This window comes from Coenobita brevimanus, chromosome 70 (genome assembly GCF_032717465.1).
Source record: "Coenobita brevimanus isolate Jiangsu-jjx chromosome 70, ASM3271746v2, whole genome shotgun sequence".
In the NCBI taxonomy this organism is placed as follows: domain Eukaryota; kingdom Metazoa; phylum Arthropoda; class Malacostraca; order Decapoda; family Coenobitidae; genus Coenobita; species Coenobita brevimanus.
In genome coordinates this window covers 45,437,724-45,451,044 of record NC_137023.1, presented here as the reverse complement: position 1 = coordinate 45,451,044, position 13,321 = coordinate 45,437,724, and the positions used below count along the sequence as shown (strand labels likewise).

Here is a 13,321-nt window from a genome sequence, read left to right as displayed (position 1 = left end):
GTCGGTGTTCCTCGCTCACTTCCAACACCCTTTCCCCCCAACACTTCTCCCCTCCCCACCTTCCGTCCCCCCATCCCCTTCCCTCATAGCTGTGTAGTAAAAAAAAAAAAAAAAAAAAAAGCATGCAAAATCTTTTTTCTTGGTGTTACTCACACACTCCAGCATCCACTCCCCTTCACCCCTTCACCCCCCATCTCCTCCCCTCAGAGTTGTCAAATCAAGTAGCTGTAAGAACTTCAAGGAGGAAAAAAAGCTAAAACATGCAAAATAATGATAATGGTGTAAGAGAAAGATAAACCATCCATCCATCCATTGACAGACGCCATGTATCCCAAATGGGGTGGTCAAGGGCTTAGAGTTAATTGTTTTACAGGGAGGGGCACTAATCCTCCACCAACCCCACTTGACACAATTTATTATTATAAAAAACAAGCATTACTAATTTTTACAGGAAACGATACAGTTTATACTGTACATAGTGATTCATAAAAAAACATACATTCTGTGTTTCGTGCATCGATGTGTACAGTTACACAAACAGTAATCTGGTATTGAATGAAAACACACGACATGAATAGTAACAATGACGTATTATACTCCAGGCAGGGGTGGGGGTGAGTTGTAAGCAGACAGCACACTACAGGGGATGGGGATGGGGTGGGGAGAGGCCTGGAGGGGTGGTACGAGGGTATAGAGGTGGGAGACAGACACCAACGACAAAGAGGACAGGCAGAGAGGGAGTACAGGGGTGTGGAGTGTTGGTAGGGGGGATATAACCCTCCCCTGGGAGATAGGGAGGGGGGGAAAAGGGGAAGGGGGAACCATGATTGAGGATGGTGGGGGAGGGGGAGGGAGGGAGCAGGAGAGGAAACAAAGGTATTGGGATAGAGGAAGGCGGCAAGAGAGCAGTGAGGGAATCAAACCCCCCCCCACCCTACCCCACCTCCTTACCCCCCACCATGGGTACAGGCCCGGGTCCTCCCTCCTTCCTACTGAAGACTTTGTTCTCATTGGCTTGCATTGATATACATCACAGTCAGGCGGAAGCCTAGTGTTCGCAGTTTTTCCCAAAAGCCCCCCTATCGATCACATTTGGTACCTTGCGTAATCCTGAAAAAGGATCGGTCGATCCTGTTAGCACTTTAGGGGCTAAATATGTAAAGTAAGTGTGCCCAGCCTTAGATGGCAATGTTTCTAATGGGAAAATAAAGGACTTTGCAGATTTACCATGTAGACTTTGGGTACCTGTGTGCAGAGTTGTTATGATTTAAATGATTTAAATTGTGATTTAAATCAATTTAAATCTGAGTGAAGAATATCATGATTTAAATCAAAATGGATTTTCTTTTATATAAATACATTAAAAATGAAAAGGACAGAGAATGTGATGGATGTGAATTGTACAGATGCATCAAGTCTGCTTGGCCTGTACTCTTCCTGTACTGACCTTGATCAAGTCATGCACCAGTGATTGCCTTTTGTTACAAGGCAAACATTAAAAAACAGAGGAAAGAAGGCTGTTTGATAATAACAATGATTATGATTATGCTCAGTGTTAACATATGAACTAAACTCTTCTTTGAACACATAGTAACATGATTCAGTCTAATGATTATGATCCTAATTTGACAAAATATAAAAGACAAGTTGGCGACTTTCTTCAGTATCTGACAGTGTGAGTAACCTCCCCCATACCAAGAAGTGCTAGCCTGTGGTGCACTTCCTTACTCCCACTTCCCATTCGCAGTGTTATTTTCGATTTTGTAAGTCTGTTTACTTGAACAGTGATGTATAATCATATCTATTGGACACATTGCAGCAAGTGAGAGGAAAAAAATTCCGGTATGGTACTCTTTTTGACAGAATTCCCAGAGGCACAAACAGGGTTGGAAAATAAATGACATGTTAAAAAATTCCAATTTAAATTGTTAAAAATGCAGTTTCAATAAAAGATATTGATTTTTTTTTTTTTTTTTTTTTTTTTTTTTTTTTTTTTTTAAATCTGTGATTTCCAACCCAGCCTGTATGTTTGTTGTTTGTGAGAAATTCCCCTGTATTTTTTTCCAATGGATGGGAACTGTATAGGTACTGCATAGAGGCTGTTCTGTCAGTTTGGTTGTACTTTTTTTTTTTCTTTCTTTTTAATGAGGATATACCTAAAGATTTTTTCCCCTTCCAACATTTTCATAATTGGGTCACTAATACTGTGATGTTTGGGTACAGTTGAGACATCATTTTGTTGTATGTATGAAAAAGCATTTTGGTCACTGTCAGCCTACCCAAGTTCCATGTTGTACTCTTTTATCTCACCGAAATCCCCCCCCTCCTCCCTCCAACTACTTGGCTTTACATCATAGTACTTGCATATACTTAGAGAAGTTGGCTGCTGTCAGAAAGGACATGATATCAGTCTCAGGCAGGAGGGAACAGTTTTATTGTTTGAATTTTGTTAAAACAGACTTTATTGATGTTTCACAAGACCCACTGATATGATGTGCAAAAATTTGCTGAAACTGTTTCATTACACCATTTGAATGAAACAGCCCTAGAATGTACTGTATTCAGTATGGATGATAGGTATCAGTACCAATGTAGAGACATATGAAGATGTGTGGCACATAGGAGGGCTGCCAGGCCATATGTAATAGCCATTCAAGTTTTTTCCCTGAGATGGAAAAAAAAAAAAAAATTGCTGCCAGGCTTTATGGAATACACAGTCCAATCTGTAGCTGAGTAAAAAAAAAAAAAAAAAAAAAATTAACATTATATTTTCCATTTTCCTATGACTTGTTACATGTTAATTGGCTTTTAAAGTTTTCTCAGTTTTTTAACGCTTCCATGTATGTCTTCCTTTTACACAGTAACCAATACCACAATCTACCAAACTTAATATAAGTTAGACCTAACCATGGCATCATCATCATCATCATCATCATCATCATCATCATCAGGTGTTTGAGTGTCCACTGCAGGACCGGCCCATCCCGACCGAAGTGGGGATGATACAGCCAATGTATCTCAACCAAGTGGCTTAGGCTGTCTGGTAGAGATTGTATATAGGGTGTGAAGTGCTTGTAAGTGTGAACATAGTGTTGGAGTGGCTTCGGATGTGTGTGTTTAGTCTGTGAACCAATTGTCATCGACCCACGCAAGCCGACTAGGTGCAAGCATACTTTATAGTATAGTATGCGACACTGTTTCAGCCACAGCACCCCTCATGTCCGCCAAAGCAGTACGTGGCCAGAAGAACGCTCCCAAAGTTTATTACCTTGGCAGGGCGCGAACTCTCATTCTCCAGTGTACGAAAAAGCACACTTTACCACTGTACCACAGAGGCACCAACCGTGGCATCTTAGGTTAGGTTAAATCATCATAGTTTGGGTAGGCAAGATGAAAGTCAACAACAGGATAAAGCATAAAAGTAGAAAGAAAGTAACTTATCCAAGTAGTCATATTACTAGGAGAAGAAAGGAAAAAATTATTGAAAAGAAAAATGAGAAAACATCATATGAAAAAAGAAGTTCATAAACATAGTTTGAGTACTCTTGATGCTGAATAGTAATATATATACATTTACCTGTTTCTCAAGTTCAGTGGACAGTAAGGAGTCAGTTTGCTATCATGACAGTTTCCTCACACCTAAATGCAGTGGACTTCCAAGTTTGTCTCACGCCAGATATACACACTTACTAAAGGACTATAAAGAAAATAAATGAATATGCATGACAGATTTTAAATCTTCATTTGCACCATATTTCCAATATTTTTTTTCATGCCTGTCACTTAATTTGCTTTCTAGTCTTGCATTGTAAAATATTATATTGTGATACGGGCTCTCCTTTCATTTGCAGGCTAAGCGTCGAACAATCAAGAAGCGGGAGGTGCGCCCAGCCACGAAAGGGAGGGGAGTGACTGTGGAGACACCAGGAAACAGTAGGTGAGGTCCCTATCATTCCTGCCCCATAACTCATAAACTAACACACACATGCACATGCATGCACACACACACACACACACACACACACACACACACACACACACACACACACACACATGCACACACACACACAGTGGGGGGGGTTATGTTTGTATCATTGTGAAACTTCAAAATGAAGGCAAGGGGAGAATACACTGTAGTTACATTTGTTTTATTGAACAGAATTCAGTTTTGATGTACAGTACAGTATATCCTTTTACAGTAGTATTGGTAATCAGTAAATATTTGTCTGAATTGTAACGGCCATACCACGTTGAGTACACCGCTTCCCGTCCGATCAGCAAAATTAAGCAACGTTGGGTCTGGTTAGTACTTGGATGGGTGACCGCCTGGGAACACCAGATGCTGTTGGCATAACATTCTCCGTACGTGTCAAGTGGGGTTGGTGGAGGATTAGTGCCCCTCCCTGTAAAACAATTAACTCTAAGCCCTTGGCCACCCTGTTTGGGATACATGGCGTCTGGCAGTGAATGAATGAATGAATGAGTTTGATCTGACTATGAAGGTTGTATTTTGTCCCTTCAGCATAATGATGCATGTCGTAATGTATTCTTTTTGCTGCAAGATACAGTACAGTCTTAGTTAACTGGGAAACTGAGGGAATTTACCTTCTTAGTAATTGATTTTTCTTAATTTTCTGACATATATAGTTCTCATTCATTCATTCATTCATCAGCTAATCCAGTGTTACCCTGTGAGGTGCATAGGAGCCTTGGACTAGGCAAGTTGGTCCTGACATTTAAGATGATAGTGACCAGCCTCACTCATCCCTGAGTGGCATTACATGAGCAATGAACTCCAACCACCACTTGGATATAAATCTGCATAGGCTTAAGGGCTATATCATTGTAGTATATGCAGTACACACTACTCATATCGTGGGCCACACTAATAGATAATTGAAGCATTACCTCCTCCAAAACACACCCCATCGACATGATACATGTGCTTGTAGCATCTTATAGTGGTGCAGAATGCACAAGGTAAGTCCATTCTGTTAAATATTATTCCTTAATCTTACACATGAAAACATGGAAGGATAAGCCAAAGATATTATTCTTGAATATTTATTTGTGATCAGATGATATTTTCTGTAGAATTATCATGATTCCCGTGCTCATGCAGTCACAGTCCATCCATGTATTTTTTTGCCACCTGATTGCAGTCACTCCACCCTTCATTTGCCTCTCAGCTGTTCTGCCAGAAATGGAATAAAGACATAGGAATTGCAAGCACAGTAATTTTGCCCAACAAAATAAACCTTCATTCTTATCAATTAGATTTCCTCTTCTCAACCAGTGCAGATGATTTCTGAGATGAATTTATATGATGTACATTAAGAGTTGGTCTGTTAGGTAGAAATCCATACCAGTACCACACATACCTGGTGTGATGTACAATACATACTGTAGAAATCAACTGCGAGGGTTACCATACTTACCCACCAAGAATAACTTCACCCTGTGAATGCCTGCTGCATTAGCACATAACAGCATAGTTACTTGGTCCATGTTTTGCATAGACCCTTGCTTGGCTTTTTCTTTTTTGGACCAGCAAAAGATTTAACCATCCTTCAGGAAAATCACAGTGGACTTCTGTCTGGGTATTTATTTTACTGCAAATCTCTTTTTTGCCTTTTCTTGTATAAGAGGACTGGAAATAGATGTTCGTTTAGATCTGTTTAAGCAAAACCAATTGTGCACTGCTAAGTCAAGATCTTCGAATTTTGACCATCGAAGAATATTTTCTGAAGAGAAAAGTATGCCTTGTTTCACTGCTTACTAATCTCACTTTATTTTTCATGAAAAATTCCTTGAGCTTTGGTACCAGGTCCTTGATATCACAATTCATGAAAACTCATCACTTAAAAAAAAAAAAAAAAAAAAAAAAAAAAAAAAAAAATGTGCATAGGTTCTCTTCTTTACCACTCGCTCTTCAGTACCATGTTACATATAAGAAATTTGTGTTTCCACACATCTTCACTCCTTATAACTCTTCATCCTTTGCCTGAAGATCTAGAAAATGTGTGATAGAATTAAATTATTGTGGTTGAGTTTGGGTCCCTGGTCAAGATGTTAATGTAAAAGATTGATTGATTGATTGATAGTGTTTGATGATTAACTTACTGCACTTGTCATTTTACCCAGCATACAACACCAGCCAGAGTCCTCTTAGTATAGGCAATCCCTTAGCATCTCGAAGATAGGAATGCATGATGTGAAGCTGCATCAGAGATATCTTGTTATTGAGAGGATTCTGATACAGTGGTGGTGTCTTATTTTTCAGAGGCAGTGTGGGAGTCAAGGAACTGTTGGTGATGCCTGGGAATGGATATGCACGACAAGATGGAGGGGAAGGGCTGGCTCCCTATACCCCTGCCAATGGTCACTCCTCTAGTGGCTTGAAGAGTCCAGACTCGGGGGTCAATGTCTCCATCCTTGAATAGACATCCTGGCACTGAAATATCACATAGATTTCTCTGCAGCAAAGATGTCTTTACATCATTAGAGGAATCCCCCCCCCCCCCTTTTTTTTTTTCCCCCATAGGTAACTTGTCTCGAAGATAATATAACTCCCCATTTGCATTATTTTCATATTCTCCCTTGGTGTCATTGACAGAGCATCTATGGCCATAGATGTCCTGTACCTGTAGATGACATAACCAGTAGACATCTTCACCTACAGGGTGTAAGGCATTTTAACAAGCTGGGAGATGTCTTTGGTTGAGGAGTAGACATCATTGGCTGCTGCCAAGAGAGAGGTAGCTACTTCAGCAAGAGAGTCTTTGGCTTCACCAGTTTTAGCATCGTTTCTAACAACATCATGAATAAAATGTAAGTACCTTAAACCTCTTGTTATGGTTTGATATGAAGTTTTAATTAAAGACCCATGTCCTCAGCAACACTATAATACTGTATTATTTTGAACTGATGTAAAGAAAGTTTGCACAATTTTACATTTAAAATTGTGTGTAAAGGGTTTGGAAAAAGCCACAAATTCCCTTAGTTTGAAGTAGCTGTATCAGTTGCCAAGGACAACAAACTGCCTGTTTTTACTGCCTGCTGGGCAGTCCTGGTGCCACTGCCACTGCCACTACTGTACCGCTGCTACAAATATCATTCAGCTGCCCCACACACCTGCTCCAAGTCTACCATGACCTTACTTTTTTTTTTTTTTTAAATAAAGAGTCTGCACAGTCATCCGTGATGAGCTTAGTAATGTCTTGGAGGCAGTCAGAAAAACATTGTTTATGCTGTTGTAAATGGAAGCATTCATTTTCTTTTTGATAAGTTTGGCATCAGTGAAACTAAGGTAAGAGTAGTATGGTATGAAGTGGATTGTAGTTTGTACATAATTCATAATTCTTGGCATGTCAGACTGATTTTTTTTTTTTTTTTTTTTTTTTTTGGTGTGCACATTAAGTATGTGCTAGTAATCTATCTATCTATCTTTCTACAGCTAGATGCCATAATCCCATAAAGAGTGGTCATTTGTCTTTGAGATAGTTGTTTTATGGGTTAGTTATATGGTTATTACACAGTATTGTAAATGGTTTTCTGGCTTACAGGAAACCATTCGCCTTGTCATTCAATGTAAAGTGACCTGAAAAGGAAAGAGGATTGATAAAAAGTGACAGAAAAGATGGGAGAAATAGAAAGAGAGGAGGGCAGACACAAGGAAGAGTAATAAAAAGTGACAGACTAGATGAGAGAAATAGAAAGAGAGAAGGACAGACACAGAAAAGAAAAATGATAATTTATTGGTAAATTGTAATCAGTCAAGTCTTCCAGTTGTCTTATGTTTGCCAGCATTTCACTGATTTTCTCTGCTTCCTTGACAGTATGAGCTTATGCACTGACTCCCCTTGTGTGGACATTTCTGTAACATCTTCATGCAAACAGAGAATAGCTTCATGGCTCCCAGTTTGAGATGAAATATTTACACCTGTCAGATCTGTGATGTTAGAGATGTTCTATGAGGATGCAGCCAGATGATTACAATCCTCAGGACATGCATGCAGAAATATCACAAAAGCTGAAAGCACTCGGCTTCTCATATCCCCCCTCCCATTTGTTACTGAGTATTTGTAATCATTGGATCCATCCCAAATGTACTCCCAGAAAGTACAAGGTGGGCAGCTGTAGACACCCATGCACGTCCTTGCCACGTGACAGTGCCAGCTACCCCCTCCCCTGCTGTTAGACATGAAGTATATATGAAAGAAAAGTTTTTATTTTTATATGACTGTTATATTGTTAAAGTGGTGAAAGAGAGAGAGAGAGAGAGTTTAAAATAAAAAGATATATAAAGAGTATGAGATGATGGTATTTGGCAAAGATTGTGCGACATTTTTTGGAAGTGACATGACTACTACCACAGTCAACCTGGCATTTGGATGTGCAGTATACATATATAAAATGAAAGCTTTATGAAGGGATTCAAGTGTTACAGTGTAATTAAAAGAAATTTCCCCTTTAGCATTTTCACAAGTTTTGGAGAGCTTTGCAGGACTTAACTAAATCCCTATACTAGAAAGTGTCAGTTTCAGGATTTGCTAAAATTGAATGCATTTAGGTGGTGGACAATGCTTGGTATGATATGGTTGCAACAAAGAGTAATAAGCAGTTCCATGGTCTTTTGATAGCCTGATTTAGCCATGGCTCATAAAGCAGTATACAAGCTCTTGTTTGGAGCACGGATACCTTTGTAAGGACCTATAAATTGTTAGAGTGGTTGATAATAAAAATTGGTATTGTATCCAGCCAATGTTATATCTATTTGTGTACTGGATGCTTTAGAGATGTTGTTCATTATCACTTGTTGATGTTTGAAGGTAACCAGAGCATCCTCAGTTTGTCCCAAGACTTGGTTAAACAAGGCTTAAGTATCTACCCTGCTTTAAATAATACCATTAGCACAATCAGAGCAGTTACATGCATACATTCATATTGCTTTAATTTTGTAGTTATGTGCTTGAACCCTCAAAATATACCTCCACTTGTAAGATAGAAGATATTATTAAGTTTGTGCAAGTAATTTTTTGAAGTTTAAAATGTTAAACAATACAGTATATATTTTGGAAAGTTGTGCACTCTTGTACACGCGTATCCAAGTTAAGTATACTTGAGATTAACCGGGTTCTTGGCACAAAATAGTAAAGCTCTGGTAATTCATTTGAGAATTTATATAACAATTTTACATTATTAATGCTGATACTTCTTGTAACTATGAAGTATTGAAATGGGGTGCAGAGTTGTGCTCCCTATTCAGTGTTAAATTTCCCTGTAGCCTCATTCTTAACTCTTGTACTCATTGTGCCATGGCCTTTGTATGAACATGATGAATGCTTAACACATCTTTCAGAAATTTGGTACATTCTGTGCCTCTTGATGCTCTTAACCATATTAGTATATCACATACCTGCAGCTTAACAGGTAACCCATGTCTTTTTTTTTTTTTTTTTTTTTTTAAATAAAAAAACACTTGCTGTTAGAAACACCTTTTGCTGTGAAGCTGTACTTATGGACTCGAATTGGATGTAAGCCCAGGTAACTAGTGTTCTGTGTAATTTACAGTTTTCACATAATATCAAATGTTGAAAAAAAGCTGAAGCTATTGTTAATACTGTACTTGGTAAAGATGATTAGAATATTATTATATATGTATATCAGAATATGATACACAAGATTTAGGTATTGTAGGTTTTTGGGCTTTTGTATTGTTGCAGACAAAGCCCTCGAGGATTTTCTGGTTCCTGTTGTAATTTTGATTAATGAAATTTTCTGTTAAAGAAAACGGCACTCTAATTTACAAAGGACAGTTACTTCCCAGATTTAACAAAGGAAGTAGCCCTTTGTGTTTTGTCATATTATCATGCAGCATGTCTGTGTTTTCAGTGAGGGGCCCATGTTTGTGTCATAACTTGGTGTCATGTTCGGCTACTGGAACTCTCACGGTCTTATTATGCACTTTACCATTTGCTTCTTAACAGTATAAAAAGCCCCACAACCCATACAGATTGGAGTGAGGTCATATTAAGCAAGTAAATGATTCCATAGTAACATGGAGGAAATATAGCTAAATGATCCTAGTTGGCAGGAAGACATTGTGAACATCAGAGAACCTATAAGAATCACACAAAATGCTAACAAGATTGTGTATGTCATGATTTATAACTATTGTATCAATAACAGTGCAAGATTAGGACGACTAAGTGTATGAACACATTTTAGGATTGGAAAAGGGTTTGTTCAGTGAATAAGAGATAGTGACGTTAGTGTTACGTATGCAGTGCAGTGCATAAAGATATTGTTTAGGTGGAAGGTTGATGTTAGCACTGTCTTCCCCAACTATGGTTTTTACCCTGAGCCATCAATGCCAGGGTGCTTACATGTACTTTATATACATGCAAATGAAAATTTAATAGCTACATGCATCATAGCATTAGGAAATATAATAAGTAGAACTAGTAAAGGCAATACTTTTTGCCGGGTGTTTCAAATAGATTATGTGTATGTTCTCTACTCAGTGTTGAAATGCTCAACAATTATGACCCTTGATGGAATAAAATATTGACCATTATTCTTCATAAAATAAATTTTCTACAGTATTCTTTATTTGGGAGTGTTTATCGACATTGTAGTTATTTATTTATTTATTTTTATTTTTATTTTTTTTTATTATTACATATAAAAAAAACTTCAGTTTATACTTTGGGGGTATTTAACACTTGAAATGGTGTTCAGCATGTATTTAAGTGGGGATAATATTGCTGAAGATATTTTGCTGATGGTCATTCATCATTATTAATGCACCTCCCAAGACACTAGGAGTCCTGATCATATTACAGGTATATAAATGCTTTTTAAGTACCGTACGTTAGACTTTATTTACATGTGCTATGGTAAATATTAAACTACCTTTCATAGGTAGTGCTGAATAACTCTTTCTTGCAGTTATTGAATGGGCCCCTCCTTGATGTTATGCTTAAAACAAACATTTATTGGTGAGATTGTGTGAGAGAAGAACAGGAAATGCACAACAAAGGAATTTCTTAATAGATCATGCATTGCTAAAGGTATGAAATTTGAGATGGATCTTGCATACCACATATGTATATACTTAAGAATGGCATTATTATAAGTACAGTTATGGTAACATTTCTTATATTGAGGGAGAGATCCTTCCTGATTATCCAGATGTTTAATTTAATCTAGCCAAAAATTTCCTAGTTATTCCTCAGCTGAAGCAGTTATATGTCTTGTGTGCACTTAGAGGACTGTAAGTTGTTAAGTGGTAAAGGTATTATAATGTGTAGGAAATGATGCTAGGAAATCTTTGTTTAACTAGTAAAGTTAACAAATTGCCCAAAAGCATTTCCTGTTCTGCTTCCACCAGATCTTAAGTGAAAACTGATTGTTGTATCAATGCAGAAATATTTATTAACCCAAGCAAGTTTGAATATATATATAGTGATTTTTGAGAAGCAAAATTTATGATCCAGTTATAATACTGTACTAACTTTTCCAAGGGTTTCAGACAAACTTGTTGGGAGATATTCTGTTGTGTGATTTCATGTCATATGTAGCCTACAGTTGGGACCCTGAAGTGTTTGTGTGAGTAACAGTACATTGCAAGGCAGGGTGGCATAAGTTCAGCACTAACTCTTTGTTATCATAGTAACAAGAGTCACCAGTACTATTGAATTATTTTGTCAGTTGCAGAGTGCCATTATTTTTTGTTTTGCATGCATTGATACAATTTAAATTAAACATTGCATAATTGGCTAATTCAATTGTTTAAAGGTGAAGTAGATAGCCTTTTTAAATTAATCATATTATGTTTTTGTTAATTGTGGATATTTTTTAATGTGCCCAGGTACTCACAAGAAACTTCAGGGCTTGGCTCTATATCAATACCCAAATTAGATATTTTGTGTGATGATTAGCCTGCAGCATCATTTTCAAAACCTAGTTCAGGAGTGGTGGAAGCAGCATTGACTCGAGGTTTCACATGACTGGTTTTCAAAAGATTTGAAACTTGTTGATGCCGTATGGCTTTCTTCCTGCAAAATAGTATTAAAAAATGAAGCACTGTGGTATATATATCCTGGAAGAAAATGTCTGGTTAGCCAAGAAAGTAATGAGTGAAAAAAGGAATGCTCTTAATAGCTAATGCTGGTGAATGGAATGTAGAGGTGGAAATACTAGTCTGGAAAATTTAAGTGACTGGAGACTGAATTATTGTTTTATTTCATTGGAAATATTGAACTGAAATTCCATAGGTTATGAATTACTTATACCTTTTTTTATTGCATATAAGTTCTTATTATTCACAACTTTAATGTTATACTGTATTTCATTCACAACTTCATTTTTATATTAAAATCATTCTAAATATGTTATGTAATCATACTATTTAAAGAAAACAGTTATGTTTCAGCACGCTTTTTTATTATTATTATTATTACATTATTATTGTTACTATTGCTGCCAGTCACCTTGGTTAGTCAGTCATAGGAATGTGATTGTAGGAAGAATTGACAAAGGTACACTTGCTTGATGCTGATGCTGTTGTGTGGAAAGGTTTTGAGAGTAAAAGTTGGTTGGAACTAAAGAGTTTTATTATTTGACCCTTATTTATGAATGTCTTTGTTGCTTACTAAAAAGTTTTTACAGTGGTAGGTGGGGGCACTCACCATCCACTCACTTGATGTAGTGCTGCTCTTGCATGGCTGCCCTTTCCTCTCTTCCTTCCTCTTATGTCCTTCATTCCTTCTTTCTTTCCTCTTCCTTCTGTCCACAGGCAACTCTACACTGAGTGACAAGCCAAATAGTTTCTTGTACACCAGAAAACCATTTACTGTGCTGGGTGGTAACCATATAACCAAACTATGGCACCTGGTGGTTTAGTGGATAATTAAGGCACTCCAACCGAATTGAGCCTTGTTGGTTTATATCCAAAGGATGGTTGGGGTTTATTGCTCACATAATGCCACTCAGGGATGAGTGAGGATGGTCACTTTCACAAGCCTCAGGCTCCTATGCTTATGGGGCAACACAGGATCAGATGACTTATTAGACAGTTTGTTCTTCCACAGCATTACAAATAGCGTACGTGTTTATGTCACTAGCAGTTTAACCCTTTCACTGTGGGTGTCATTCCAGAATGACATTGAAAAAACTGGACCAAACCGTGGGTGTCATTCTGGAATGTTCGTGAATATTTTGAACACCGCGCGTTTTTTCTGTGCGCAAATTGTTTCATGCAAGAGTAGCTGTCGAGTTCTTTCACACCAGCCCTCCCACACCTCCCTCCTCCCAC

At 37.8% G+C, this 13,321-nt stretch overlaps 1 protein-coding gene and 1 non-coding gene across 2 annotated transcripts in view; both read left to right on the top strand.

The window, feature by feature from the left end:
• Positions 1-6,509, top strand: part of LOC145406484 (constitutive coactivator of PPAR-gamma-like protein 1 homolog) — a 172,033-nt gene extending 165,524 nt beyond the window's left edge. The window contains exons 21-22 of the mRNA XM_080277639.1: positions 3,852-3,937; positions 6,284-6,509. Coding sequence (XP_080133765.1) covers positions 3,852-3,937; positions 6,284-6,443 — 246 coding nt within the window. The 3' untranslated portion in view covers positions 6,444-6,509. The remainder of the gene's footprint in view (positions 1-3,851; positions 3,938-6,283) is intronic.
• Positions 4,233-4,351, top strand: LOC145406486 (5S ribosomal RNA). The gene has a single exon (XR_013898529.1). It is a non-coding gene; the product is annotated as a 5S ribosomal RNA (ribosomal RNA).
• Positions 6,510-13,321: the final 6,812 nt, after the last annotated feature.